This window comes from Carettochelys insculpta, chromosome 1 (genome assembly GCF_033958435.1).
Source record: "Carettochelys insculpta isolate YL-2023 chromosome 1, ASM3395843v1, whole genome shotgun sequence".
Lineage (NCBI taxonomy): Eukaryota > Metazoa > Chordata > Testudines > Carettochelyidae > Carettochelys > Carettochelys insculpta.
The window spans coordinates 281,203,179-281,229,816 of record NC_134137.1 but is presented as its reverse complement, the minus strand read 5'-3'; the positions used below and the strand labels follow the sequence as shown (position 1 = coordinate 281,229,816).

Genomic DNA, 26,638 nt, shown 5'->3' with positions numbered 1-26,638 from the left:
AAGAATAACACATTTATTAGGTAATGGGTAGCTTTTGTGAGTAGGACCCACTTCAGATTGTTGAAGTAGAAAATTAGAATGCAGGGTTTATATAGCAGGGAGAGGTGAGGGAGAAGGTGGAGGGGAAGGGGTTTACCATGTGTAGAAAAGCCCTAATTTAACACCTATTGATTGCAAACACATTATTTTAACTGAGCAGATGGGACCTAATTGTGCTTCAAGAATTGTGCTCAGTGGTTTGAGTATTGGACTGCTAAACCCAGGGTTGTAAATTCAATCCTTGAGGGAGCCACTTAGGGATCCAGTGCAAATAGATCAAAAAAGGGATGGTGCTTGATCTTGCCAAAAGAGCAGGGGACTGGACTCAATGACCTCTCAAGGTCCCTTCTAGCTCTGAGATGTGTATCTCTCTCTCTCTCTCTCTCTCTCTCTCTATATATATATATATATAACCTCCTCTTCTTTGAGTACAGTCTCCGTGGACATCAACAAATAGAATTCCAAACAGTCCTCACTGAAAGAGAGAGGGGTGTTAGAACTCAGATTAATGCTCAGACAGCAAAGCCAAAAAGAGCACTGTTGATAAATGTTGCCTGTGCTCTTCATAGAAGAGATAGCTCAGTGTTTTGTGTATTGATTTGTTAAGCCAAGGGTTGTAAATTCCGTCCCCAAGGAGGCCATTTAGGGGTCTGGGGCACAAAGGATTTTTTTAGGGGGAGGAATAGCTCGGTGGTTTTGGTGTTGGCCTGCAAAGCCCAGGGTTGAGTTCAATCCTTAAGAAGACCGATTGGGGCAAATAGATGTCAGGGATGGTGCTTGGTCCTGCCAAGAGGGCAGGGGACTGGACTAGATGACCTCCCAAGGTCCCTTCCAGTTCTAGAAGATACAAATAATTTAAAACAATGAATTCATCAAACTGAAACCTTGGCAGGTTTGAGGGAATGTGGTTATGTCTTGCCTGTCCTGCAACAGGAAAAAGGGCTTTAACTGTAAGGGACAGTCAGATTGCCAGGGTGAGCCAGTTGTGGTTCATGTAGTGCACCACTGTGTCCCTGGCAGTGGCCAGTACTAGACTTCTGCTTCAGGGGTAAGGGTGAAAACAGAAACTAGCCCACTTTCCTACTCACACCAATTATCACCATGACCCTATGGCCCTTTTGCACACCAGCCCAGCACTGACATGTAAATACATGACTGATAATTCAATTTGCTGTAAGTACATTTATAGTGCCAGTGCCACGGTAGGAACGAGTAAGCGGGGGTTGGGGAGAATACAAATCAGACGGCTGACAGGAGTCCGCCCAAGGGTACCCTACCGCGGCAGGGCCCTCCCACTGCACTGATGCGATGGACAGGGACTAGCCCAGACCGGCCCCCTGGAACCGAGGCTCCGCGGTCTCTCAGTGGGAAAGCGGCCTTCTCGGCAAGCCGTGGACCTCAGGCGGGAGGGGGCTGCATATCAAGCGCCGCCGCCCGCCCTCAGCGCGGTTACACTCCCAAGCGTGGTGCTCCGCGCCCTCTCCGCGGTCCTTCGCCCCGTGCATTACAGGCCCCCCCCCGCGGCCCGCGCTTTGCCGCCCAAGCAGCGATCCAGCTCGCGCCTCGCTCCCCGCAAGCCCGCGCGCCTGCGCCCTCCTTCTCCTGCCCTAGCAACCGCCGGGGAGACCCTGGTAACGGGGAAGGGGGGGGGAGTCACGTGCTGCCGCGCGGCCGCAGAGTGAGCGAGCCCGCGTGAGCGTGCGCGAGCCGGTGCAGCCTTAGTAGCTGCGGCGGCGGCGGCGGCAGCAGTAGTCTGAGAAGTGGGGGGGGGAGGGAAGAAGGGAGAAACGGGCGGGATTATTATGGGCTGCGGGTGCTGCTGCTGAGCAAGATGGAGCTGTCTGCAGTGGGGGAGCGCGTCTTCGCGGCCGAGTCCATCATCAAGCGGCGGATCCGAAAGGTGAGTGGCCGCCAGCCCGGCCCCGGCCTTGCCCTGGATCCCCTGGCGCGGGGCTGCCGCGGCTCGGTTGCAATGGCCATTTCGCTAATCCGCCCTCCCTCTCCCGGTCGGTGTTTTGCAGGGGCGCATCGAGTACCTGGTGAAATGGAAAGGCTGGGCCATCAAGTGAGTTGTGGCAGGGGTTCTCCGGCCGCGCGTGTGCGTGCCCGGCCGCGCGTGGGGGTGCGCGCGTGGGGATGCGCGCGTGTCAAAGTCTTGGCCGCGAGCGAGCCGCGCATCCCTTTTCTGTGCGCGCAAATTGTGCCGCCTTTTGGGGGGTGGGGGGATTTGCCACACTAACCTTGTCACGCGGGGGCCGTGTTTTTGTGTTGCCTTGACAGGTACAGCACTTGGGAGCCTGAAGAGAACATCCTGGACTCCCGACTCATTGCAGCCTTTGAGCAGAAGTGAGTTGAATGGGGAGGTGGCAGCTGCTCATTTACTTATTTGACATCTAAGCTACCAAAAAAAGTGTGCGTTTTCTTAAGACAAAGTTTAACTTTCTAAAATTTGACTTCCAAAAGGGAACGAGAGCGTGAGCTGTATGGGCCCAAGAAGAGAGGACCCAAGCCTAAAACTTTCCTCCTGAAGGTAACTCTTATTTAAATAACTTAAGCCCAGTCAAATGTAGCCAAAATCCCCTGCCTCACTGCTTTTGGAGGTACTTAACTCTGAACTAACTTCAGCCTGCCTTAGTCTGGTGTAACTAAATGAAAGGGGAATAAAAAGAAGTGCATGACCCGCTCCTTGGGGTAGGGAAGGATCACCACTGGAACAGTAAAAGTTGGGGGGATATGCATATGTGGGAATGTCTTCTTCTTGTCAATCTCCCCCACCCCCCCAAAAAAAAAAGTTTGTCCCTAGACAGTTGAACCCTTTCTCCCCACCCCAGTGGTGTTTTTTCGTTACCCTCCGCCACATGTTTGGTCTGTATGTCATAACATAACATAGAATACAGGTATGACAAGGGACTTGCTTCTGCTGCCTCCATCCCTCTTTGTATGTCAATATGGTAGATGCCTCCCATATGTTATATTGGTGGTCCCTTGGGTTTTGCTGCTTGTTCTGGGATTCATGGAATGATTCTGCTCTTCAGGGCAGAGCTCAAGCCTCCAGTTCATCCTGGATGACAGCCTCATTTTTACAATATCTGCATCTTTATGCACAGCCATATTTTGCCTAACCAAGAAGATTTTTTAAAAAAGGAGAGGGGAGAGGAGCCTCCAGTTTCTTTCTTTAAAATCTGGTGGTGGTGACCTTTGTAGCAGAAGTTACAGATTTTTCTGTGTGATTCTCTGTCATATTTTGCTCTGTGATGGACACCCTGCAGACAAATTTATTGTATTATTGCTCCCTAACAGTACTAATCTTGAATCATAAATTAATGGATGTGCCAGAACGTCATCATGATTGGCAGTGTGTTTAAGACAAATTTGAGTGGCTAGTCAGGAATTTCTCAATTCTTCTCTAATCTGCTACCCAGAGGCTGTGGAGGTGGGTGCTTTAACAATACAGCAAATACTCCTGTCTCAGGCATTGACTCATTCTGTGACTTTGGGCAAGTCACTTCATGTTTTTGTTTGTTTTGCGGATCTATAAAATGGGGTTAATAATTTGCTTTCTGGCCTCACAAGGCTGTTGAGGGGCTTCACAACTTCAAAGTTCTGTTGAAACATTTGTGAAGCACAAAGTGCCAGCACTCAAAGTTCTGTGCAGTAGGAAAATTGTGCTCAACCAGGGGTCTTCCAGGGGCACATCAACTCATCTAGATCAGTGCTGCTCAAACTGTGGGTCAGGAACCCAAAGCGGATTGCAACCCAGTTTTAATGCCAGGACTGTCTTAGACTTTGAGGCTGAAGCCCAAGCCCTGCTGCCTAGGGGCAAAGGTCCTTAAGGGGCTTCAGCGCTGGGTGGCAGGGCTCAGGTTACAGGACCCCTGCCTGACGTCCTTGGGCTTCAGCTTTGTCCGTCCCCCACCATCCCTTGAATAAGGTGGTGTGGCCTTCACCAGAGTAGTGGAGCTCAGAAGGGCTCAGGCTTCAGTCCCACATCTGGAGTTGTGTAGCAATTTTTTTTTTTTTTTTTTTTTTTTGGTCAGAAGCGGGTCCAGGTGCAGTGCAGTTTGACAGTTGGAGATTCCCTGATCTAGGTAGTTGCCCAGTTTTACTAGAGACTACATTAAAAAGCCCTAGCAAAGTCCATGCAAACTAAAATTTCATACATCTTGTTTATTATTAAATTTCATACATCACTGTGTCCTATACATCGACATGTGAGTACAATATTTTATAGTCCAGTTAATTTATTTTATAATTATTTGGCAAAAACAAGAACATAAGTAATTTTTCACTAAAAGTGTACTGTGATGCTTTTGTATTTTTATGTCTGGCTTTGTAAACAAGTAAGTTTTAAGTAAGGTGAAACTTGGGGGTACGCAAGAGAAATCAGGCTACTCCGGGGTGCACAGTAATTTGGAAAGACTGAGAACCACTGCAATAGGAGTCCCACTACTATCTGCTTTGGAAGGATACAGCATATGAAAAGACCACAGAAATAATTTAAAAATTGGGATGAGGATCTTCCTGGGTGGTTTTGTTTTTGTTTTTTCTGGATACCCTGATCAAAAATGGGGAGCATTGGAAATTTTTAGGAAGCACTGGTGGTGAGGTGATTAGAACCTTGCCCTTCTGTCCTCCCCCTAACTACATGATTACTCTTGTCTTAATTAACTACTGAAAGTGATGAAAATCACTTTGCCTTCCCTACAAATGGGTGTTTCTTCTTACTCTTCACTCAGTAGTCAGTTTCTATTACTGATATACTTCTGCTTACATCTTATGTTTGGGAGTCCAGTGATGCAGAGGAAAACTTGAAGTGGCAGCATTAACTTAAAAATAACACTTCTGCTTGAATTTTTTAACCTAACGTTATTTGTAACTCTTGAAACCTGAATAGAAAAGAAACGTTAATTTTTGCTTGTTTTATATACATTGAGTATTTAACATAACTCTAATCAGTCATTTGGTTTCCTCTTCTGTCTGTATGGGCCAGAGCAACACAGAAGGAAGGTGTTCCATGAAAATATTTATGCAGCATGACTTGTTTTTAGGGAAACGTGATTTGTGAAGTCACAGAAAGCTGACAGAGCATCATCACAAGAAACAGATGTAGATTCTGAACCTACCTTGCTTCTAACTCACTGTTTCAAAGTATTAGATTTCTAGTTCTATTTTTTTAAAAAAATATTGGGGGCAGGGGGTATGTCATTGACACTCCAAGAAATAAGCATTTTGTATTACGTTTTTAAAAGACAACACCCCTGCTAATGATATTCCTTCACTGGTATTTTGACTTGCCTTAATTCGTTCCCCTCTCCAACCTTTGAAATCTACCTGACTGGTATTGAAAACCTCCAACCTGTGCTTTCAGCTAGCTGATATGCTAAAGAAGAGGGTGAAATACAGAACAAAAAATCACCACTTGTAACAGCATCACTGCGGGCCCCAAGGCAAGGTGGGAGGGAGCCCTGGCTCTGTGACGTGGAAGGGACGGGTGCCCAAGACGTTTTGACCTCAGACCTGCTGGGAGAACAACACTGTGCTCCCTGCAAGCCACGTGCAGCTGGAGCTGCACTGCCACAGTAATTCAAAGGGGCTTGGAGCTCCAGCTGCTGCTGCTGCTGCTTTGGGAACAGCTGGAGCTCCGGACCCCTTTGACAGGCTGGGCCCGGGACAACTGGTGCGTTCCCCACCCCCCCAGTTGATGGGCCTGATTGGTAGGTTAATGCCTCATTGTGGGGAGCACTGAGTAGGGTGGGAGCTGCTGACATCTGCCACTGGGGAGCAGATCAGATGAGAGGAGGCTTTACGGGGGACTTGCGTTAGTTGCTGGTTTCTGTGACTTCTCATCCAGCCTTAAAAATAACACTCTGTACTAAAGAAATAACTGTGTTTTGGTTTAGCACTGTCTGAACTTGCCCAGACTCTCTCTGAGCAAACTATTTGCTGTGTGATTTCAGTAAGAAAATCAGCTAAAAGTGGCCTTTCAATACAAAGGACTGAAGTGCTAAATTTCTGTCTGCCGAAGCCAAGGTTTTGGCTCCTGTTAATCCTGCAGGATTGATGCCACTACAGGAGGAGGGGCAGAGTTGTGTTCTGTCTTGCACATTAACCAGGTTGTTAGTCTTTTGACTGCAAAATCTCTTGCCTTTGAGGACTTGTGAAGCAAGGGGGAGAAACTTGACTCTTCGGTCCCTAGGGGGTTAGTTTGCAGAGCTGGCAGTTAGAACAATATTTCTTTTGATGTGCAAACTCAACGGATTAGAACTGGAAGGCACGGAGATTAAATGCAGAACCACACCACCACTGATTTTAAAAGGCTAGCATGTATTTGTAAGGTATGGATTCATATATAATGTTTCTGACGAAGATTTTTCAAATGTGGTGTTTAACGTTAGGCTTCTAAGTCCATATTACAGCATCTGAACAAGTGGTCTGATCAGAAATTCTGCTTGCTTATTTATTTAGTTTACCTTAATACTGATTTGGGGCCACATTTACAAGAGATTTGCTCTTAGATTTGAATTACGTCTCTCACCTAGTTGGGCTCATTTAAAAATCAGACTGTGTGCCCTTCTGCATCTTCAGGCACCTTATTTGTAAATCTGGGCTCCCTTGGTGCCTAAAAATAGGCTTTTCAGTGAGGGACATCATACCAGTTTTTGTGGTATCACTTACAAGCTCTTGACTCATGGATGGCAGGATTGAAAATGTGGGCTTCGGTTGCAGAGTTTTGGGTAGGAGGTTTCACTTTATCCCTGGAAAAGGGAAGTTGTTGCTTTAGGGAGGAATTTAGAGTGCCTGATGTGGGGCAGTCCTTTCCAACCTTTATTAGTCTTGCATCCCTGAAGGATCTTGTATGTAGCAGGTTCCTTCAGGATTCGGAAATAACAGTGAGATTCAGTCTAGGGAAAAATGGAATCTCGTGTGGGGTAACAGGGACATATTGACTATCCCAGACCATACACTTTGCATGCAACTTTCATCTTCCTTTCCTACCCTCCCTGGCATACTTCTTCCTCACAGCTTCATTGGCTTAGGCAATGCAGGAGTCACATGCAGCTCCCTAAGGTCTTGCATGTGCTATTGGAGGCTATGTCCCTGACCATCCTGCTCAGCTTGCAACGATCTCTTTTCTCAGCCTTTCTAAATAATAAGGTAAATATTTCAGGGTGTTAATGGAAAAAGAAGTAATAACTGAGAATACATAGTAATGGACTGCTCTTGCGCTCCACAATAGGGGATCTCCCTCTTGCTGCTTGCAAGACCTTATTTAGTTTGTAAACTGAAGTGGAGGGAGGCGCAGCTTGGCGTAAAAGAACTTTTCCCCTCAAACTCTCTCTTTTGATCTCCCTGCTCATAAATTACCCCATGGCAGTTGGAAATTGAAATCCTGTTCTCTCATACCATTCATTTCCCCTCCAATCGGGAGCCACATTAATTTATGGTAAGGTTGCTTAGGAGTACTGTTTGCTGTTGCTTTGTTAGCTAACAATAGCAAAATAGACATGAAACCAAAGCAGACTGCTAGCCAAAGAGGAGAAAGAGGAAATAAGGGATCTTATAAATGTATTATTTGAGAGAGGAGTATAAACTAAGCAGATGCAGTAATAAACAAGAGGGGTCATGTAAATACAGCAGAGCATCTGAAGTGTTTTATTTTGAATCAAAGCAAGAGTCATATCTGAGGTCTTTATAGCTTCCTATTTGTAGAATATTTGATATATCTTAGGGTAAAGTAATATTTATAGGGAACTTGGATGTGTACTTGTCACCTTGTCTTCGGTATGTTTGCTCAAGAAGAGTGTGAAGGGAATGGACTGATGAAATCATTTATAGACTCACTAGCCATAATATTTAAAAAAGAACAGCACTAGAGAGATGCTAGTGGATGTGAATTCGTTAGGATGCTGAGGAAATGCAATGCAGATCTCCAAAAGCAGGAAAAAAGTGACCCTAGCAATTGCTGTGCTGTTAGTCAACCTTCATGCTCTGTTAAATGAGAAAAAAATTTCTAGCTGTTTGCATACTGTTCATCTTGGTGAAAACAGAACCATGATTTATAAACAAGGTATTCCCTATACAGCACAGAGAACATCATCCTCACAAAGGTGAAGACTGTTCCCCATTTCAAAGAATTTTACCACCAGAAGGATCAGAGAGGTAGCCGTGTTAGTCTGTATCTTTGAGAACAACAAGAAGTCGTGTGGCACCTTATAGACTAACAGATATTTTGGAGCATAACAACTCCATAACATGCTCCAAAGTATCTGTTAGTCTATAAGGTGCCACAGGACTTCTTGTTGTTAGCACCAGAAGGAGGCATTTAAGATGCACTTGCAAAGTTCAGAGGAAAGGTCAACTATTATTGTCTCAAACAATGGACCCTTACAATTCATGAGCACCACAGAAGAACTGAGCCTTCTTCAGGGAGGCTCTCTTGCAAAGAATTGAATGGGAAGATGACTTTGGGAGCAGTGTTCCCTGTAAGCTGAGCACTTGGGCGGCCACCAAGGAGAGATTCAGGTGCAGCCCAGTTGATTAGCAAATTGTTCACAGCTGGCAGCATGTTCCTATAGATGATGAACAGCCTCATGCCTGGGTGCACGTAACAAAATTCATTCAGCCCCAGATGAAAAAAAAATTAAGAGGGAACCCTGTTTCATAAAGAGTTCCAGGTATAGAGGGAAGCAGAAACGTAAGCAGGAGCGGGAGGAGAAAATGAATGGGTCAGCAATATTTTCAAGCTTCAGAGGGAAGAGAGAAGCTTGTAAATGATAGCTGACAAACTTGATCACCTTTTTGGTAGAATTACTGGGCTAGTGGCTGGAAGGAATGTGGTAGCTGGGATAACTGGATTTTTGCTAAAGCATTTGATTCTGTTTCTTGAAACTTTACTGGAAAAATGAATTCAAGCTGATGTGGGTATGTGTACTCTAACATGAATTACAAAGCATCACAAAGAATGTAAACTAAGCAATGATTAACAGTAGTGTATTGAGCTGGAGGGAGTATTAGGTTCCATTTTAGCTTGTTCATTGTAAATCTGCCAGAGGAGGAAAACAGCATGTTAATTCCATTCATAGGACACTAAAGTACAAGGTGTCATTGAGGGTAGGGAAATAAAATATGGGCAGGAAATAAATGGATTCAACCAGGAAAGAACAGCTGAGTACTTCTGGGCTAGGAAGTAATCTGGGACACAAATATTCAACGAGCAAAAGAAACTTTGAGAAGATAAATGCTTTAAATAAAAGAGACACCATGGTGTAATAGTGAAAAGTAAGTTAGACATCAGAGTTGTGTGATACAGTGGCAAACAAATAGCCAAGGGGATTTATGGGTTCACTATATGGAAGGAATTGTGACCGCTGACAGAGTTGTTAATCCCAAATTGCACGACTTCCGTTCACCTGGAATAAGACATGCCATTCCCATCATACCACCACACCTCTGCATGATCCCAGACTGGAGGGAGTTAAGAGAAGAGCAATACAAATGCTTGAGGGACTGTGAGAATGATGTGTGAGACCAGATTCAAAGTAAAATATGGGACCAGAACAGCTTAGTTGAAAGATGTCTGGAAAGAACCATAACCTTGTATGTATTTAAGTGGCGGTGGGGAAGAGTGGGGAATTATTTGGCTCCAAAGAGCTATTGAAATATGCTAGAGTGTAGGCTCTTTGAGATAGGAATCTTGTCTGCTTATCTGTGCCGTGAGGCACATAGGGCATGGAATACTGAATGGGTTTGAGCCAAGAGAAAATCTAGATGCATATTAGCAGGCCCATTTGCAGGGGGGGAGCATTCGCACTCACTCCACCCCCACCTTGGCCCCCTCCCCGACCGCCTGGCTAGGAATTACCTGGGCCAGACTTGGCAGCAGCAGCTACCATAGGAGTTCACCTCTTCCTTCCCCCCACAGCTGCCTCCCAGCTAACTGAGCATCTCTTCTCCTCCGCAGGCAGGTAGACGCCTGCCAGCCACCCGCAGAAAAACAGAATTCAGTGGGAGAGTGCCTCATAGTGACAGAGAGTGTGTGGGTGGGTGAGGCAGAGGGGGAATCCCCTGTGGTGGCTGCCACCGCCCGCTCCCTGCCACAGGTAAACCTCCCACTCGCGGAGTACACATCCACACACTACCTCAGTATTGGTGTTAGACATGAGAAAATTCAACCCGTCCAGGGATGGGAAATCTTAGAGAGAAGGACACTGCTCCCCTGCCCTGTGTGCCAGCAAGGGGAGCCCTGGTACATATATGGGCCTGAGGGTAGCTAGGAGAGCCCTGAGCGCGCAGGAGCCAGTACCCTGGCACACAGCCGGGGAAGAAGGGCAGGGCCTGCTGTGAGGGTGGGGTTGTTCCACTTTTACAAAAAACACACACCAGAAATTCCAGCCTGCAAGCCTGATTAGGATGCCATGCCTGCCTGCGAAACCTGTTGGGATTTGCCTGTGCTAGAGGTTTTTAACTTTTGCCAAAGATACACATGTATGGACCAGGAAATCATTTCCCAGATGAAGCAGTAGACCTCCCTATCCATCGCTGGAGCTGCTTACAGCTAGGCTAGACAAAGCCCTGGAAAGCTTCCTTTAGGGAACAGCCCCTGTGTTAGCCAGAGGTTAGCTTGATGCCCTTAAGACTATTTCCAACTTCTCCCATTCTGTGGCAGGGTTGCTTGAGAGGTTTGGGTCTTCCTGCAGCTTGTGTTTTTGTCATAACTTGAGATTGGAATGGGCAGGGTTTGGGAAATCATCAGGAGTGGGATTTTTGGGACCATATATAAGGAGTTGAGGTGGCTTAATAGACCTCGTCTAGGTTACTAGTTTCAGTGGCTTGAAATACTGCTGCAAAATTGCTGTGTATGTTCTCCCCAGTCATTATCCTGATGCAAGCAATAGATCCAGTACACACAGTGTGATGGCATGGGAGATAGTAGTGCAGCTATTAAACCTTAACTATCCAGAACCTGTCCTGATCTGTGTGTGTCTCAGGACGATGAGGTGGAACAGTAGATGATGTATCCTGGGGACTGCATTTCTCACAGCAGTCACTAGATGGTATAACAATCATTTGATTCTAAATTGGCAAGGGTGGGGTGTGCTGGAAGGTCTGGTTACTTCTAGCCAGCACTTGGTTTTGGGGACAAGGGATTTATAAAGTGATTCTTTTTGTATGAGGGGGGAGGCTTTTTCACAAGGGTGAGAGCATCTTATCTTTGCAGGGTGCCATTTAAAACTCACTCTGGAGGAAAAAAAGGAGCAGTCCAGTCGGACTTTAAAGGCTAACAAAATAATTTATCAGGTGATGAGCTTTCGTGGGACAGACCCACTTCTTCAGACCATAGCCTTACCAGAACAGACTCAATATTTAAGGCACAGAGAAACAAAAACAGGAATCAAGGTGGACAACTCAGAAAAAAAATTATCACGGTGAGCAAATCAGAGAGTAGAGGGGCAGAAGGTGGGTGGGGGAGAAAGTCAAGAATTAGATTAAGCCAAGTATGCAAACGAGCCCCTATAGTGTCCCAGAAAATTCCCATCCTGGTTCAAACCATGTGTTAATGTGTCAAATTTGAATATTATTTTGTTAGTCTTTAGAGCACTACTGGACTGCTTTTTTGTTTTGATAGTATATAGACTAGCACGGCTCTCTCTCTGTTACACTTCACTCTGAAAAGCGAGCATAAAATGACACTGTAGGATTTTTTTTTTTGTTCACTGTGTCTCCAGATCACACAAGCTCAGTTTACAAATAAAAATGCAGTTAACTGCCAGCAGACAATACTATTGCTGATGCATGAGCCAGAGCAAATTCCAGTTCAGTCTACCAGAACAGCTGAGGCTCTACAGATATAAGAACTAAAATCTTGTCCCAAACATTAGCAGATATGAGTCTTGATGCATGGGGGGGGGGGTGATGGAGGCAGAGCAGCTCTCACTTTCCTCTGAGAAAAACAGGTGTCTTTTCTACACTTGAACTAGTTAATCTGTAACGTTAAACTAATATCTCATAAAGTGGGGCAAGTCAAATCTGTTTTTTAGAGAGAGAATAGAGACATAGGGATGGAAAAGGAGCATAAGAATTAAATAGGAAACTATGATAAACTCTGTTTGGGGGTAACTGTTTTTTTTGTTAAGGTTCAAATGTTTTCATCACATTATAGTCAAGGCCCAGACTTCAGAGAAACATTTTTCATACCGTAATAACAATAATGTTGATTTAAAAATAAATAAAAATGCTTTTGCAGTCTGTTAAAAAGCATCTAATGATCCAGATTTGGTCAGTGGGCAGCCGATTGACTATATCTAGCCCAGTATCCTGTCTGTGAGAGTGGCCAGTGCCAGATGTTTCAGAGGAGAGTTTAAGAACCTGCTAGCAGGCATGTGTGAGATGAATTCCTGCCCTCCTCCCTTACACACACAGGCCAGAATCCCAAAACATGAGGTTTAATATCCTTCCAGATTTGAATGGTCATTAATTATAATACCTCTGGATTTTCTTGATCTCCAGACAGACAACTCAAGCAATTTCAGGTAGCTTAACTTCACTACTCGAAAGATAAACAGTCATTTTGCAGACAGTACGGTGATACATAACAGCATGGATTTGTCATGTACGAATCATGTCAAACCAACTTAATAGCTTTCTTTGAAAGAGTAACAAGTCTTGTGGATACAAGGGAAGTGGCTTTTGATACTGTCTTGCATGACCTTTTCATGAACAAACTAGGGAAACGCTACCTAGACGGAGCTACTATAAGGTGGACGCAGAACTGATAGGATGCCCACTTCCAGAAAGTAGTTAACAGCAATTCACTGTCAAACTGGGAAGGCCTATCAAGCAAAGTTGTGCCAGGATTGGTCCTAGAACTGGTTCTGTTCAATGTTTCTGGCAATGATTTAGAAAATGACACAGAGTACATTCATAAAGTTTGCGGATGATACCAAGCTTGGAGGGGTTGGAAGTGCTTTGGAGGATAGGATAAACATTCAAAATGATCTGGAGAAATGGTCTGAAGTAAATAGGATGAAATTCAATAAGAACAAATGCAAATTACTTCATTTAGGAAGAAACAGTTGCATGCATACAAAATGGGAAGTTGACCGCCTAGAAAATAATCTGGGGGTGATAGTTGATCACAAGCTAAACGTGACTCAATAGTGTAACTATTGCCCACCCTCCGCCCCCGCAAAAAAAAGGAAAATATTATGGGATGTGTTAGCAGGAGTCTTGTAAGACAGACACGAGAAGCAATTCTTTCGTTTGACTCTGCGCTGATTAGGCCTCAGCTAGTGGTGTGTCCAGTTCTGGGTACCATGTTTTAGAAAAGATGTAGACAAATTGGAAAAAGCCCAGAGAAGGGCAACAAAAATTATTTAAAGATCTAGAAAACGTGACTTGTGAGGGAAGAGTGGGGAAAAAAATAGGTTTGTTTAGCCTGGTGAAGAGAAGACTGAGAGGAGATGTTTGTTTTAAAGTACATAAAATGAGTGGGAAATATTTTTCTGTTTGGGGGCCATTGACCCACAGGAAAAATCAGTGGGGGGGTGACATGCAAATGAGTAGCAAAAAGATAAAACCCACCTTCACAGATGTGGCCCTTAACTGAAACTAGTCAATTTTTATTGGGCCCCCTAATTTCTGGTGTGGGGCCAAAAATAAGGGGTTCAGTACTGAGGAGTTGTCTGGGGGGGTGCAGCGTCTGGGCAGCAGATAGGGTGCGGCAGTCAGGGGTTCTGGGTGGGAGGGAAGGTGCAGGGTTAAGCTGAGTATAAGGTGCAGGGTATGGGTGGGGGGTGCAGGAGTGGGCTAGAGGTGAAGGGTCTGGATGAGAGGGAGGGTGCAGTAGTAGTGGCGATGGGAGGTTTGGGGGTAGCATCTGGTAAGGGTGTGCAGGAGTGGGGAGGGGCTGGGGCTGGGCGTGAATCTGCTGGGGATGGGGATGTGGGGTCTGAAAGGTGGAGGATATAGGACGGGAGGTGATGCGGGGTCTGGAAGGCAAGGGTGTGGACACCTACCTGGTGCAGCTCTGGGACTGCAGGGTGGAGTGTGTTGCTCTGTGTGGCTCTGCATACTGCAGGGAAGATGACTACTGACACCGCCTTCTGCTTCGGCCAGTGGGAGCAACGGACTCGGGTGCTTGCACGGTGTGCTTCTGTGTAGCACACAGAAGGGCTCCCCTCGCCAAGCAGAGCCCTTCGGCCACATCAGGCCTGTGAGGTGCAGGGTTCCCCCATGCAGCACCAGTGTGAGCCAACCAGCACTGACGCGCTAGCTTATGGCTCCCCCTGCAGGGGCAGGATGGGGAGAGCCCCAGGTCTCGCAAGCCTGATGCAGACAAGCCAGAGGCTGGATCCAGCCGACAGGCTGTAGATTTCCCACCCCAACATATGAGGTTGTTACAAGGACAAGGGTGGTACAGTAAACTCTTTCCTGTCTGGCACGCTGTCATCCGGAACTCTCTCATAACTGGCATTTTAACCATGAGTAAATTTTTGTTATGTTTTCCGTAAGTACAGTATCGTGAAGGTAAATGCAAATACAGCACATACACTATCAAAACAAAAAGCAGTCAAGTAGCACTTTAAAGACTAGCAAAATAAACTATTTTGCCAGTCTTTAAAGTGCTACTTGACTGCTTTTTGTTTTGGCAGCACATACAGTATAAGCTTACAGTGTACAATGCTATTGCTGTTGATAAAGTATTCTGCATACATTTGTTTAATATCTAATCTTGGTTTTCTTTAGCGTTATACCTTTCTAGGAACCCCAGTCTGGATAACAGACCGGGGTTCCTATCTGAATATCCAGCAATCTCCTGGTTCTGGGGCTGCTGGATAAGAAAGTTATTGTAAATTGTTCTGGTTAAGCTCTAAGAACAGGACAAAAAGCAATGAGCTTAAACTGCGGCAAGGGAGGTTTAGGTTGGACATTTGGAAAAATTTTCCAACCGTCAGGAAGAATAAGGTCTCTAATAAATTGCCTAGGGGGGTTGTGGAATTTCCATCGCTGGATATTTTTAAAAGCAGGTTAGACACTATATTAGTCCTGTCTTGAATTCAGTGGATGGGACCAGAAGACCTCTCAAGGTCCTTTTCATCAAAAAGAGTGTATGTCCAATATCTTTTTTAACGCTTGAATCTGAGATTTTCTTCTTAAAGTATCCATTAGAGCAGATTTTCTTAAACTTTTTGAGACCATGGAACACCTATGAAAATTTTCTTCAGACCAAACCACACACATAGCAAAAACAAAGTGAAGTAGTTGAATCAGATATCGCAGCAATGAAGAAGTAACATTGTATCTGATTTTAATAACAGAAAAAATATACCATCAGTGGTTGATATAAAAAAAAACGTATGAGACTCTGGTGGCACATCTGCGGATCATTCACAAAACATAGTTTAAGAAACACTGCATTAGACCACAACGTTCTCCATCAACCATTCACAAAGATTCGGTTTTCCCATGACACGTACAAAAAATGAACCAGCTAATACTCTGTGTGGTACTTTGATTGCATGTTGTGTTCCTCTCCCCTGTTCTCTATCTTGTTTATCTCTTGGATTGTGAGCTTATGGGAAGTCCCCACATTCAGACAGCAGCCCACAATAGACTAGGAACTTACTCCCCACAAATAAACGTATTGGCACTGAGCCCCACCAACCACCCCCAGATGTTTGTTTAGGGTGATTTTTGCCTCCCTCCTTGTGACAGAATATGGTGACAATTGAATGTAGCTTTAAAATCTCTGAGCGCATTTCTTTGTGCTCCTCTTTCAGGGAAGCATGTCAAGGAAATGCTCAGGGCTTGTCTGCCCAAGCAGTGCTTCTGTAGTGCTTGGAGAGGATGCTACTTATGACAACAGGAGTGCTTCCCCTGTGAGCATAGGTACTCCCCCTCCCCAAGAGAAGGTGGCTATGACCACAGGAGAAGTCCTCCTATAGACATAGGGCTGTCTAGGCAGTGGGTTAGATAGGTATGCCTCACTCAGGAGTGCGGGTTTTCCATGTTCCTGAGTGATGTAGTCTGCAGTGTCAACCAAGTCTCAGACTCCGCCAAAGAGTGGTCTTTGGAACGATCTAGAACATGACTGGCTGCCCTGTGCTACCTTCCCTTGTTCTTGGAGGAGCCAGTCCTGGCGATTAATAGTAACAGTCTGCAGACAGATTCTGCTGTTCCTTTCCCATGGCTCTGAATTCCTTAGTTGTTTGTTTTCATTGCTGCTGAACACAAACCACCAGATTGTCTCTCTCTCTTTTTGTCCAAGATCATGCAAGTGTCACAGCTGCCCTCTTGGCTGATGCATTAGGGGTTGAACCAAGGAGCACCTGAGCTAAAGCAGGAGCCTCTACAACTTGAACTCAGTAGCCAAGGCTCCATACCTAGGGGCTGTAACAGGTACAGGGGTGGTGGGGGACTTCTGGCAGCCATTCACCACAGGGTTACGTAAGTAGGGGAGTCCTGTGCATTTATTTCTTTATTTAAATATTAACTTGTGTACAAATGAGGTGTAGCTCTGTGGCTCCTGACAGAGTGCCTGTAGTGTTGCCTTGTCACCCCCTGCTGAGGTGTTCCTCCCCCCGATTCAAAGCTTCGCATATCTCAGGTTGTCTCTGACTCCATTCTTCTGTCTCCCCCCACCACCGCAGGCTCGGGCCCAGGCGGAGGCCCTACACATTGGGGATGTGCATTTTTCTGTCAAGCCTGGCTCTAGTACCTCATCACCCAAGCTGCACTCCAGCGCAGCAGTGCACCGGCTCAAGAAAGACATCCGGCGATGCCATCGCATGTCCCGGCGCCCCCTGCCCCGCCCAGACCCCCAGAACGGTGGGGCTGTGGGTGGGGGGCCTGGCATACGTCCTCCAGTCTCACCCTTCTCCGAGACCGTCCGCATCATCAACCGCAAGGTGAAGCCTCGTGAGCCCAAACGCAGCCGCATCATCCTCAACCTCAAGGTCATTGACAAGGGTGGGAAGCCTGCGAGTGGGGGAGGAGGCCTGGCCCGACCGAAGGTCCCCTCACGAAACCGCGTCATTGGCAAGAGTAAAAAGTTCAGCGAGAGCATCCTCCGCACCCAGATCCGCCACATGAAGTTCGGGACCTTCTCGCTGTACAACAAGCCATCCACCGCACCGGCCGCATCCCTGGAGGGCAAGGTGGAGGCAGGGGGCTCACAAGGTGCCTCCTGTGGGCTGATCATGGGCTCCACCCCCTACGACGCCCACAGCTCCAGCTCCTCAGGCTGCCCCTCCCCCACCCCTCACTCCTCCTCTGACCCAGACGATTCTCCCCCAAAGCTGCTCCCCGAAACCCTGAGCCCTGCCATCCCTGACTGGCGTGAGTCGGAGGTCCTTGATCTGTCAATCCCACCAGAATCAGCAGCTACCAGCAAGCGCTCTCCTCCTGGGGGCTGTGCCGGAGGCCAAACGCCCCCATCGTCCCTCTCTTCTGACCCAGAGCAGGAGGCTGGCGACTGGCGCCCTGAGATGTCCCCCTGCTCTAATGTGGTGGTCACAGATGTCACCAGCAACCTTCTGACCGTCACCATCAAGGAGTTCTGCAACCCAGAGGATTTTGAGAAGGTGGCAGCGGGTGGAGGAGGCAGCAAGTGAGAAGCTGCATCCCTGCTTTGGCGGGTGGGGGAGGCTCTGCTGCAAGAAGTCATGGTGTGAATGGCTGTTGTTAGTTTTCTCCTGCTCTCCCCCTCTTCCCCAGATCTTTTTCTTTCTCCTCAGAGGCTGAGGTGGGAGTTTGAGGGGCAGAGGTGTCTGAAGTTCCCAGATGTCGGCGCTGCAAGGGACTGGGCTGGGGAATGATCTTTTGTCTTCAAATAACGTGTTCTCAAACTGGTGTGGACCCAGGCAGGAGACAAGGGTGTGTGTGTTGGGGCTGGGTGGGGAAGGATTCTTGCCTCCCTCCATCATTTCTGCAAGTATGGGGGAGCTCCTGCTACTGGGGAGATAGATAAGACATTTGAAAGGGGCTGTGTTCCCGCCACCTTCCCCTTGTGCCCTGCACTGTGTGCCCACATTCTTCCACTTCTCCAGTTCTTCACCTCGCCTTCTTCCAGGGCATCTCTGATCCACCCCTCTCTTTCTGGCATGGGTTGGCTGTCTCTTATGATCCAGCTTCAGTAGCTCTGGCTGTATCTTTGGGAGAGGGACACTATTGGACCCAGGGCAGGTACAGGTCAGGGAGAGATCAGAAGATAGAGCATCAGGGCTATAATGAGACTGCAACCAAGCCAGAGTGCTGGGGGTGGGGGGGGGGGGTTGCATCTAGACAGCGCATGCCCCAGGCTCACTCCCTTCTTGCTTTTACTATTGGTGCTAACTTGGCAGTTGTATGGGCACTTTGAGACCACCTGGGCCCTTACTCCTCCCTCATGCTCCTTCCCTTCCAGATCTTCCAGTGTGCTCAGCTTTGTTGGGCCTGTCACTTCCAGCCAGGATCTTCCTCATGTCTGTCACATGCACTTGCTTGGGTCTGAGGCATGTCATACCCTTTCTAAGCCCCTTCCTAGTGGAAGGGGGAAAGCCACATGTTGAGTACCCCAATTCAGGAGGAGCAATGGCTTGGCATGCCTTACCCCAGCAGGATGAGGTCAGCAGGTCTTACCTGCCAGGGAAAAGAAGAGCCTCCTTGGCTCTTCACAGAATCACTTCACAAGCCTCATCTGCGTGCAAAGGAAGATCTGCTCTGCTCTTCCTGCTCTGTTTCATCTCTTTCTGGTGAGTGGGCTGGAGAGGGTTCACCTCAGCTATTTCCAGGGTCTGAAATTGCCTCTACAATTGTCAACCAAAGGTGCTAAGAATCTGTTGTAAGAATTACTGTCTTACATGTTCTGTGTGTGTGTGTGTGTGTGTGTGTGTGTGTGCGCGTGCACGTGTGTGTGCACCTGCCTCTTCCTCCCCCCCTGCAACTCCTTGTTTTTACATGTTCAGGGTGAAATTGGATCTGGAATCACCCTCACCTTCTGTAATCAGGTGCGTGCATTGCTGTCTTTCTTCAGTTCCCTGGGACATGCGCTTCATGTCCAAGGTGCAAAAGCACTCTCCTTTTGCCATTCATGGCTTGCTTGATTCTATGTCAGTGCTGAGCTTGGTGGCTAGATACCCCTCCCTTACGTCCCCACTCCTCTGTTGCCTAATTTGTGAAATACTGAGGTATGGGTAAGAGGGGCTGATAAAGTCGGTCTAAATTAGTGTTGAAGTGAGTATCTGCCTTGATTCCATTATCATGAGCTAGACGGGTATGTGTGTGTGTGAGAGAGAGAGAGGTGTCACCTTAATTCTTAATCTGCATATGTGTGTGTATGTGTTGGAGAGAGGAGCTCCACGGACTCCTCTCTCGTGCACATGCTTTCTCTCACACACACTTTACCACCAAAATTTAAAAAAAAAAAAAACCTGAGTGGAGTTCACGCCTTCTGTAGTTTTGCCTGCAGACACTGAGGATTTGAAGGGTGTATCTTACCCTACAGGAGCTACAGCTGTATAGCATAAACAGCAACAGAAGGCATTTTTCTGTCAGTGTAATAAAACCACCCCTTTAAGAGGCGGTGCTTTGTTAGCAGAAGAATCCTTCCACTGACCTAGCTGCTGCGCCTGCTGTGGGGGTTAGATTGACCTAAGTCTGTTGCAGGGGGCATAAGATATTTCACAACCCTCAGCTAATTCGATCTAATTTTTAGCTGTAGACTAGTCTTAAATCTCACCTCCTCCAAAATAAATGTCAACACAGGGATTTGCATCCAAATTTTAAAAGGTGCGAATTCAAACTAGTTTAGTTCCAGTTGGTGTGGAGCTAATTTGAGACATGATCTCACATGTGGTTCGTTGTGTTCCCACACAACCACAACACCCACTTCCACCAACTGCCCATCTTTTGTGGGTTTTTTCGACGGAACTTTTAAATCCAGCAGAATATTTCAAAACCAGTTACATTGATAGAGGTGGGGGAGACTTCCCCATTCATTCACCAGTCCAAGGCTTCCTGTAATTTGTTGGACGCATACGTGTGTATGTGAATTGATATCTGCCTGTTGTCTTCGCTTTGTTTTGCATCTTTCCTTCCTTGCGCATGCAGGGTTCTCTTATTTCATGATAATTTATTCAAATAGCTGCAGCTTGAAAAACAAGCAGGCTGGGGAGAGAATGGAGCTCTAGCTGAGGGACTAACAGAGGCTTGTGTTTAAAGGAAGAGATTTGGAAAAAGGAATTAATGTATAAAGCTGCGAGATAAGAGGAACTGTTTTACAGAGTAGATGCATGCCGGCCAGTCACTACTTTTTTTTTTTTTTTTTTTTTTTGGTCGCTTGGTTACTCTTGGTGTGTATGTGATGGCGTTCTTGTTTTGTGGTAATGAGTTCAGAAATATTTGAAAAGCTTAAGTGGGAGATAAAAGGGAACTTTAATAGGAAACTCTTGACATGTTTTAGCCAAGAAATGGTCACTTGGCAGAGTTTTTTTTTATCCCCCTCCTGATATGTTTGGTGTTTCAGGATTTTTTCCATAAATGAGGGGTTTTAGCCTTCCTCTGGAGCATTGAGCCAAGAGGATTTCATGTGGGCTTGGTCACCCTTCTTCCTGGAATGATAAAAATGGGAGAAGGGCACTGGGCTTTGGAAGAACTCATATCTTACATCGTGTCTTTGTAGGAAAGAAGTGCAATCCAGTCAGGGGAAGTAGCATGACTGCTTGCGTCACATCCCCCAGGTGGGTCACCTGTGGGGATTGAACCCTGAACCTCTGGATCAAAAATCATGAGTCTCTATTGCTTGGTCTTAAAACCAGGCAGTAGCACTCATAAATTGGTGTGGTCTAGCCACTAGAGGCTGACAGAACCCCACACTGGTATGAATGTCGATTATGCTCACCTTCCATCTCTGATTTTTCCCCCCCTCCCTCTGTGCTGGAAAATAAAAGGGAGGTCCCATCCATGCCTTTCAGAGAGGGCATAGGGTTGGGGGGAGTATTCAAAAGCATTCCCCTTGAACCAGGGAAATAGTCTGTGTCTGTGCCATGTTTATTCTCTTGTTGTGTTTTTAGAGGAGATTTTATGATGGAAAGTGGAAAAAGTGAAATGAATAGTTTTGCAAAAAAAAGAAAAGAAAAGAAAAGAAAAAAGAAAAGTTTTTAAAAAATGAAATTTCTATGTGGGGGAGAGAGTTTAAAAATGAATAATAAATGCAGTGATTGCACAAACTGTAGTGGTATTAGATGGCTCATAGAGAAGAGAGCATTTTGTCATGTTGAAGTATGTGTGTCTGGGATAGTATTTGGCTCACTTGAACTGGAGGAGGGTGTCCATGGAGTAACCAGCAATAGCTGATATGAGGAGACAAGTCCTGTTTTGGAAAAATCCAGATATTTACCCTTCTCTTCCCCATCTCCCCAAATGCTGGAATGAAGTCCACCCAATAGCACTACTTGTTCCCCTTCCTGGTTCCTCCCCAGAAATTGGAAGGAGGCTGTGTATTTTTCTCCCTCTCCCAGGTGCAGTAGCGCCAAAGTACTTGCAGAAGGGTAAATCCTGACCTGATGGGGTTTGACTCTGGGCCAAGTGGATAACATGGAAATAGCATGTGAGTGGAGCACCTGAGGTCTCAGATTGGCTTGTACTTCCTTTGCCAGAGGGCCACTCCAGGGCAGAGGAAACATGCCATTCAGAACCAGGCAAAGCTTCCTCCTTGTTTTACCAGCTCACTGACTCCCGTGCTTAGTGGAAATGGCTTTTTTAAGTACAGATTTTGCTACAGCAAAACCTGATGTAGCCAATTCTAAGTTGGTTTCCCACTCTGGCAATGGCTACTACTAGATTTTCAGAGGAAAGCAGAAACCCCCACATGCACCTGATGTGTCAGGCAAGTGGGGAGCATGCTCTCCTTGGGAAGGCTGGGATGCATTGAGTGTGTCTAGGAGAAATGATCCAGGGTGGCATTGGTGGGTTTTTACTAGATCAGGATTGTGCTCTTCTGTGAGGTGTGTGAATATCCCATTGTGGTGGAGGAAGCTTTCCCAGCCAAGGCTGCACCTTGTGTCTTTGCTGCACATGGTTCATCTGCTGTGTTGGGGGTGACTGCAGGGAAGAGGAGGGGAACCGGACACTGGCATCTGAATGTAATGGAAGTTACTAGATATGGGACTCTACAGTGTCTGGCTTGTCAAGGTCTCCTCTGTGCCTCCTGGGTAAAAAACCCAAACAGTATCTTGTGTTCTCTGGGTTGTTCGTGGGAACTCTTTTTCTCCACTCCTCACCCTCTGAACTCTGCCAGTGCTCCTTGGTTCTGACCTACAGCTTTCAATCCTGAGCAACCATATATACCAATCTCCTACCTTTGCCCAGCACTCCGTTCTGGTTTTAATGGCGTAGGGGCATGGAGCTGGTAATTTATAGCAAGCCTTTGCAGGGAAGGGAGGATGTACATACGCCCAGTGGTCTTTAGTGGAGACTCCTGCCTTCTAATCTTGGATCGTAACCGAGAGGTAGCCGTGTTAGTCTGTACTCTGACAAAACAAAGTAGCAGAAATGTGGCACTTTAAAGACTAACAAAATTATTTATTTGGTGGTGAGCTTTCATGGGACAGACCCACTTCTTCAGATCAATTTAATTTCCAATACAGACTGACATTTATAAGTAGAGAGAACCAAAAAAAAAATTGCAGTAAAAACTGACAAATCAAATAGGATCGAAGGAACAGGGGGAGCGGTGGTGGGGGATGTTAATTGTCCTGTCTGAGATAATTGGGAGCATCAAAGGAAGGGAAGCAGTCCTTGTAATGCATGAGGCAACTGAAGTCTCTGTTCATACCATGTGTTAATGTGTCGAATTTGAATATGTACTCTAACTCACAAGAATTAAAAAACATCTAAGAATTTGTGTCATGAAACATAGAAAATTTAACAACAGATTAGAGCGAGAGATTTGTGAGTTAGAGTACATATTTAAATTTGACACATTAACACGTGGTATGAACAGAGACATCAACTACCTCACGCATTACAAGTACTGCTTCTCTTCCTTGGATGCTCGTAATTATCTCAAGACAGGACAATTAACATCCCCCCACCTCTCCCCCCCTTCCTTCTATCCTATTTGATTTGTTGGTTTTTTTAGGTTTTTTTTTTCTTCCCCCTCTGTACTTATGTCTGTCTGTCTGTCTGTATTGAAAATTAAATTGATCTGAAGAAGTGGGTCTGTCCCATGAAAACTCATCACCGAATAAATGATTTTGCAAGTCTTCAAAGTGCTACATTTCTGCTGCTTTGTTTTTTTCTAATCTTGGGTAAGCCACTAACTTGCCTGTTGTCTGGGGATGGCAGAGGGTCTCCACATTGCCTGTACTTTCAGCTCCTCCTTTCTTTCCATGCCAGCTGGGGTGGAAGTAAAGTACCCTCCCTTCTTTACCAAATGGGTGCTGTCTGAGCTGAGTCTTCCTGGGGAGTTAAATCCCCTTCCTCGCCTGTGCTGTTAAGGGAAGCTTCAGGTGCTTTGCGATATTCCCAACAGTCCGTCTAACTTCCTTCATGGACCTGACAGTACTGGGGATGGAGAGTGAGGACTCCCTGGGGATATCTGAGGCTTGGTCTATGCTAGGCAGTTAAGTCAATTGCATATATGCAATTCTAGCTACGGCATTTGTGTAGCTGGAATTGACTTATCTGCAATCAACTTACCTGGCCGTCCACACAGAGGGAATTTGACAGGAGAAACTCTCCTGTCAACCTCCCTTACTCCTCGCATCTCGCGTCAAAGGCTGACCCCCGACAATATGATTTCACACGTCTCTACCAGACGTGCGAAATCGCACTCTGGAAGATGGACCCTGTGTGGATCGATGTCCCTGGTAGGATAGACGAGCCCTGACTAAAGCACATATGGGGTGGGGAAGCAGCTGTGTTGGCAGGGAGTCATTCTTCCCCACTCCTGCTCCCCACACCACCTCGTGGCGTCGAAAGCAGCGAGGCCAAGTGGGTGGGCCCATTTCACCAGCGGACATGGGATTCCAGTTCCAGGGCCTGGGCAGGTAGGCGTAACAAACCAGCGTGTATGTGGCTGAGTGCGCCGCATCCCTCGGGAGGAGTGCTTCTCCCCCACCCCCGCTCCACTAACTGAGGCCTTGCACTGTTTGGCCCGATGCATCTTTTGCTCCAGTGTTGCTTGCTTTGCTGCTTTTTGGATTGCCCAATAATCACGCAAGAGCTGGGACCTTATTTACTTTTTATATGAATATATATCTTTATATTTAAAAAAAAAAATTCCCCATGTAACCCATCCCAATCCGTGTATCAAAGGCAGTGTAGCTGAGAGGGCTGATCTTGGGGCTGGGAGCTTGGCATTACTGGGTTCTTTTGATTTTTTTTTCCTGTGACCTTGTGCAAGTAGCTTTGCTGTCCTTTGCCTCCGTTTCCCTGTCTATACCATGGGGGCAATGCTCTGCAGAGGATGGCAGGAGATTAAATTCACCAACCTGCATATCCAACTATAGAAGGGCTGAGTGCTGCTTCAGAACCCACTTGTTTCTTTCTGGACACTTTATAATTCCGTTGCATTGTCACTCTGGCTTCCAAGGTAGGAGCATTTTGGCCCTCCTCCCAATGTGCGTGGCGTATGTGTCTGGGAGCGGACGCTCTCGTCACCTTCCTGCTCCTTTATTTTCCATTTGCTGCTTAACCCCCCCACATCAGTTATCCAACATCAGACCTAGGTGTCCCTGCTGCTCCTCGTTGCCCCTCCCTCCCACCACCATCAGCTAATAGTGCAAACCCAGTAGACCTGCTGTGTAGGACGTGTCCTAAAGAAAACATGCTATGTGCTTCCAGGGTTGAGCTAGCCCTCACTGGTTTACAAGAAGTGGGGACTTCCTGGTCCCTTCTCTTCCTTCTCCTCTGCCTCCCCCCAAACATCTCAGTAAGCAACAAAGAAAGATACCAGGTTTCCCAGGATTTATCCCTAGCAGTTCTTCTGTCCCTCCCCCCTTCTGCTGCCTAGCACAAGAAGAAATCCTACAGGACCATCCAAAGTGCTGTCCTTGATGCAGAACTGTATCCAAGACATGTTTTCCACCCTAACAGGATAGATCCGTTCCTTAGGCATGTGGTGCTGTCTGTGGTCTTCTGCAGAGACAGCATGCTCAGTCTGGAGGGGCAGGGTGGAGTTGGACCACCTTTGCGCGCTCTGGCCAATGTATGTTGAATAGTAACAGAGAGGGAGCCGTGCTAGTCTATATACTATCAAAACAAAAAGCAGTCAAGTAGCACTTTAAAGACTAGCAAAATTTATTAGGTGATGAGCTTTCGTGGGACAGACCCACTTCTGGTCTGGCTGTGGTCTGAAGAAGTGGGTTTGTCCCACGAAAGCTCATCACCTAATAAATTATTTTGCTAGTCTTTAAAGTGCTACTTGACTGCTTTTTGTTCTGGCCAATGTGAAATTGTCATGGGGAAGGGGATATCGAGATATGGCTGAAACTGGGGAATTACTATGATGAAGGTAGAGGAAAGACAGGGTGATACCCCAGAGGAGAACATCAGTAAGAGAAATCATTGTAATGTGATCTTGAGTATTGACAGTGGTGGGTGACTCAAAAGAGATTAATTTGATGGGGAACAATGGCAGGTCAAGTAGTTTAAGCATTAATCCCTGTGTTAACTAAAACCCCATGATGCTCTCTGATCCAGCAAACCATCAAAGCACTTGCTTAAATCCATCCTGGTTCAGCAAAACACTTAAAGTGTGCACAAAACTGCTCAGTGGATGGGTATGGATCAAGGTGCTTTGTTGAACTGGGGCACCATATAGGATTTAAAAAAAAAAATCCAAATACCTTTTCCCCATTATTGGAGTTTTCTTCTTTGCACTTGTGCTAGAACAGTGAAAGTAACTTAGTCAGGAGCAAGGACTTCCCCAGGAGCAGCCCTGACTGTTCCAGTGCAGTGGAGGCAGATGTGTTTCCTTGTTGGGATTGGGAGAAAGCATCATTCCAGTTCTTAAAGTCTATGACTATATATTTCTAATTTAATTTTGAGACTAAACTTCTTGCCTTGCTCCTCCCCTCCTTCCCTCATACTTGTTTAGGTTTTTTTTGTTTTTTTTTTTTAATTTTGGATGGAAAGTTGCAAGGTGGTGGTGGGGAATCAGGGCCAGTCCATCTGCCTTATCCCTCTACCTCCCCAGGTGCCAAGCTGAGACCCAGATCCTGCATTGTTATGCAAGTACTTTAAGCAGACATGAAGTTCCATTGAGATCTGAAGGTACTTTGCTTCAAGCTAAGCATGTGTCTTTGCAGGATCAAGGGTCTTACTCTACATCCCAGAGAGAGATTTTTTTCATGCCATTTCTATAATGGCAATGGTCCTGATGCAACCCACGCACCCCCACTGCCCTCCCCACACTTGGCAAACAGGGTATGTCTATCTTTGAAACTGATTGTGCGACTCCCAGCTGGAGGAGACATTAGCACAACTTAGTGAGCTAGCACACTGACAGAGTGTAGCTGTGGCTGTGCAGTCTGTGAGACAGGCTAGCCACCCCAGGGTGTCACACGCGTGGACTGGTAGCTAGCCCACCCTGCAGATTGTGCCACCATCACTGCAC

The 26,638-nt window shown here is 46.4% G+C and overlaps 1 protein-coding gene across 2 annotated transcripts; it reads left to right on the top strand.

Moving 5' to 3' along the window:
- The first annotated feature begins 1,837 nt into the window (after positions 1–1,837).
- CBX6 (chromobox 6) lies at positions 1,838–22,687 on the top strand. Of its 2 annotated transcripts, none has more exons than XM_075009214.1 (5): positions 1,838–1,939; positions 2,061–2,104; positions 2,320–2,385; positions 2,503–2,569; positions 16,743–22,687. In XM_075009214.1, the coding sequence occupies exons 1-5, from the start codon at positions 1,871–1,873 to the stop codon at positions 17,649–17,651; spliced, it is 1,155 nt and encodes a 384-aa protein (XP_074865315.1). In that variant the 5' UTR covers positions 1,838–1,870; the 3' UTR covers positions 17,652–22,687. The 2 variants fall into 2 exon arrangements, with proteins under 2 accessions (XP_074865315.1, XP_074865305.1); XM_075009204.1 differs by having other exon boundaries at positions 16,689–22,687.
- The last annotated feature ends 3,951 nt before the right edge of the window (positions 22,688–26,638 follow it).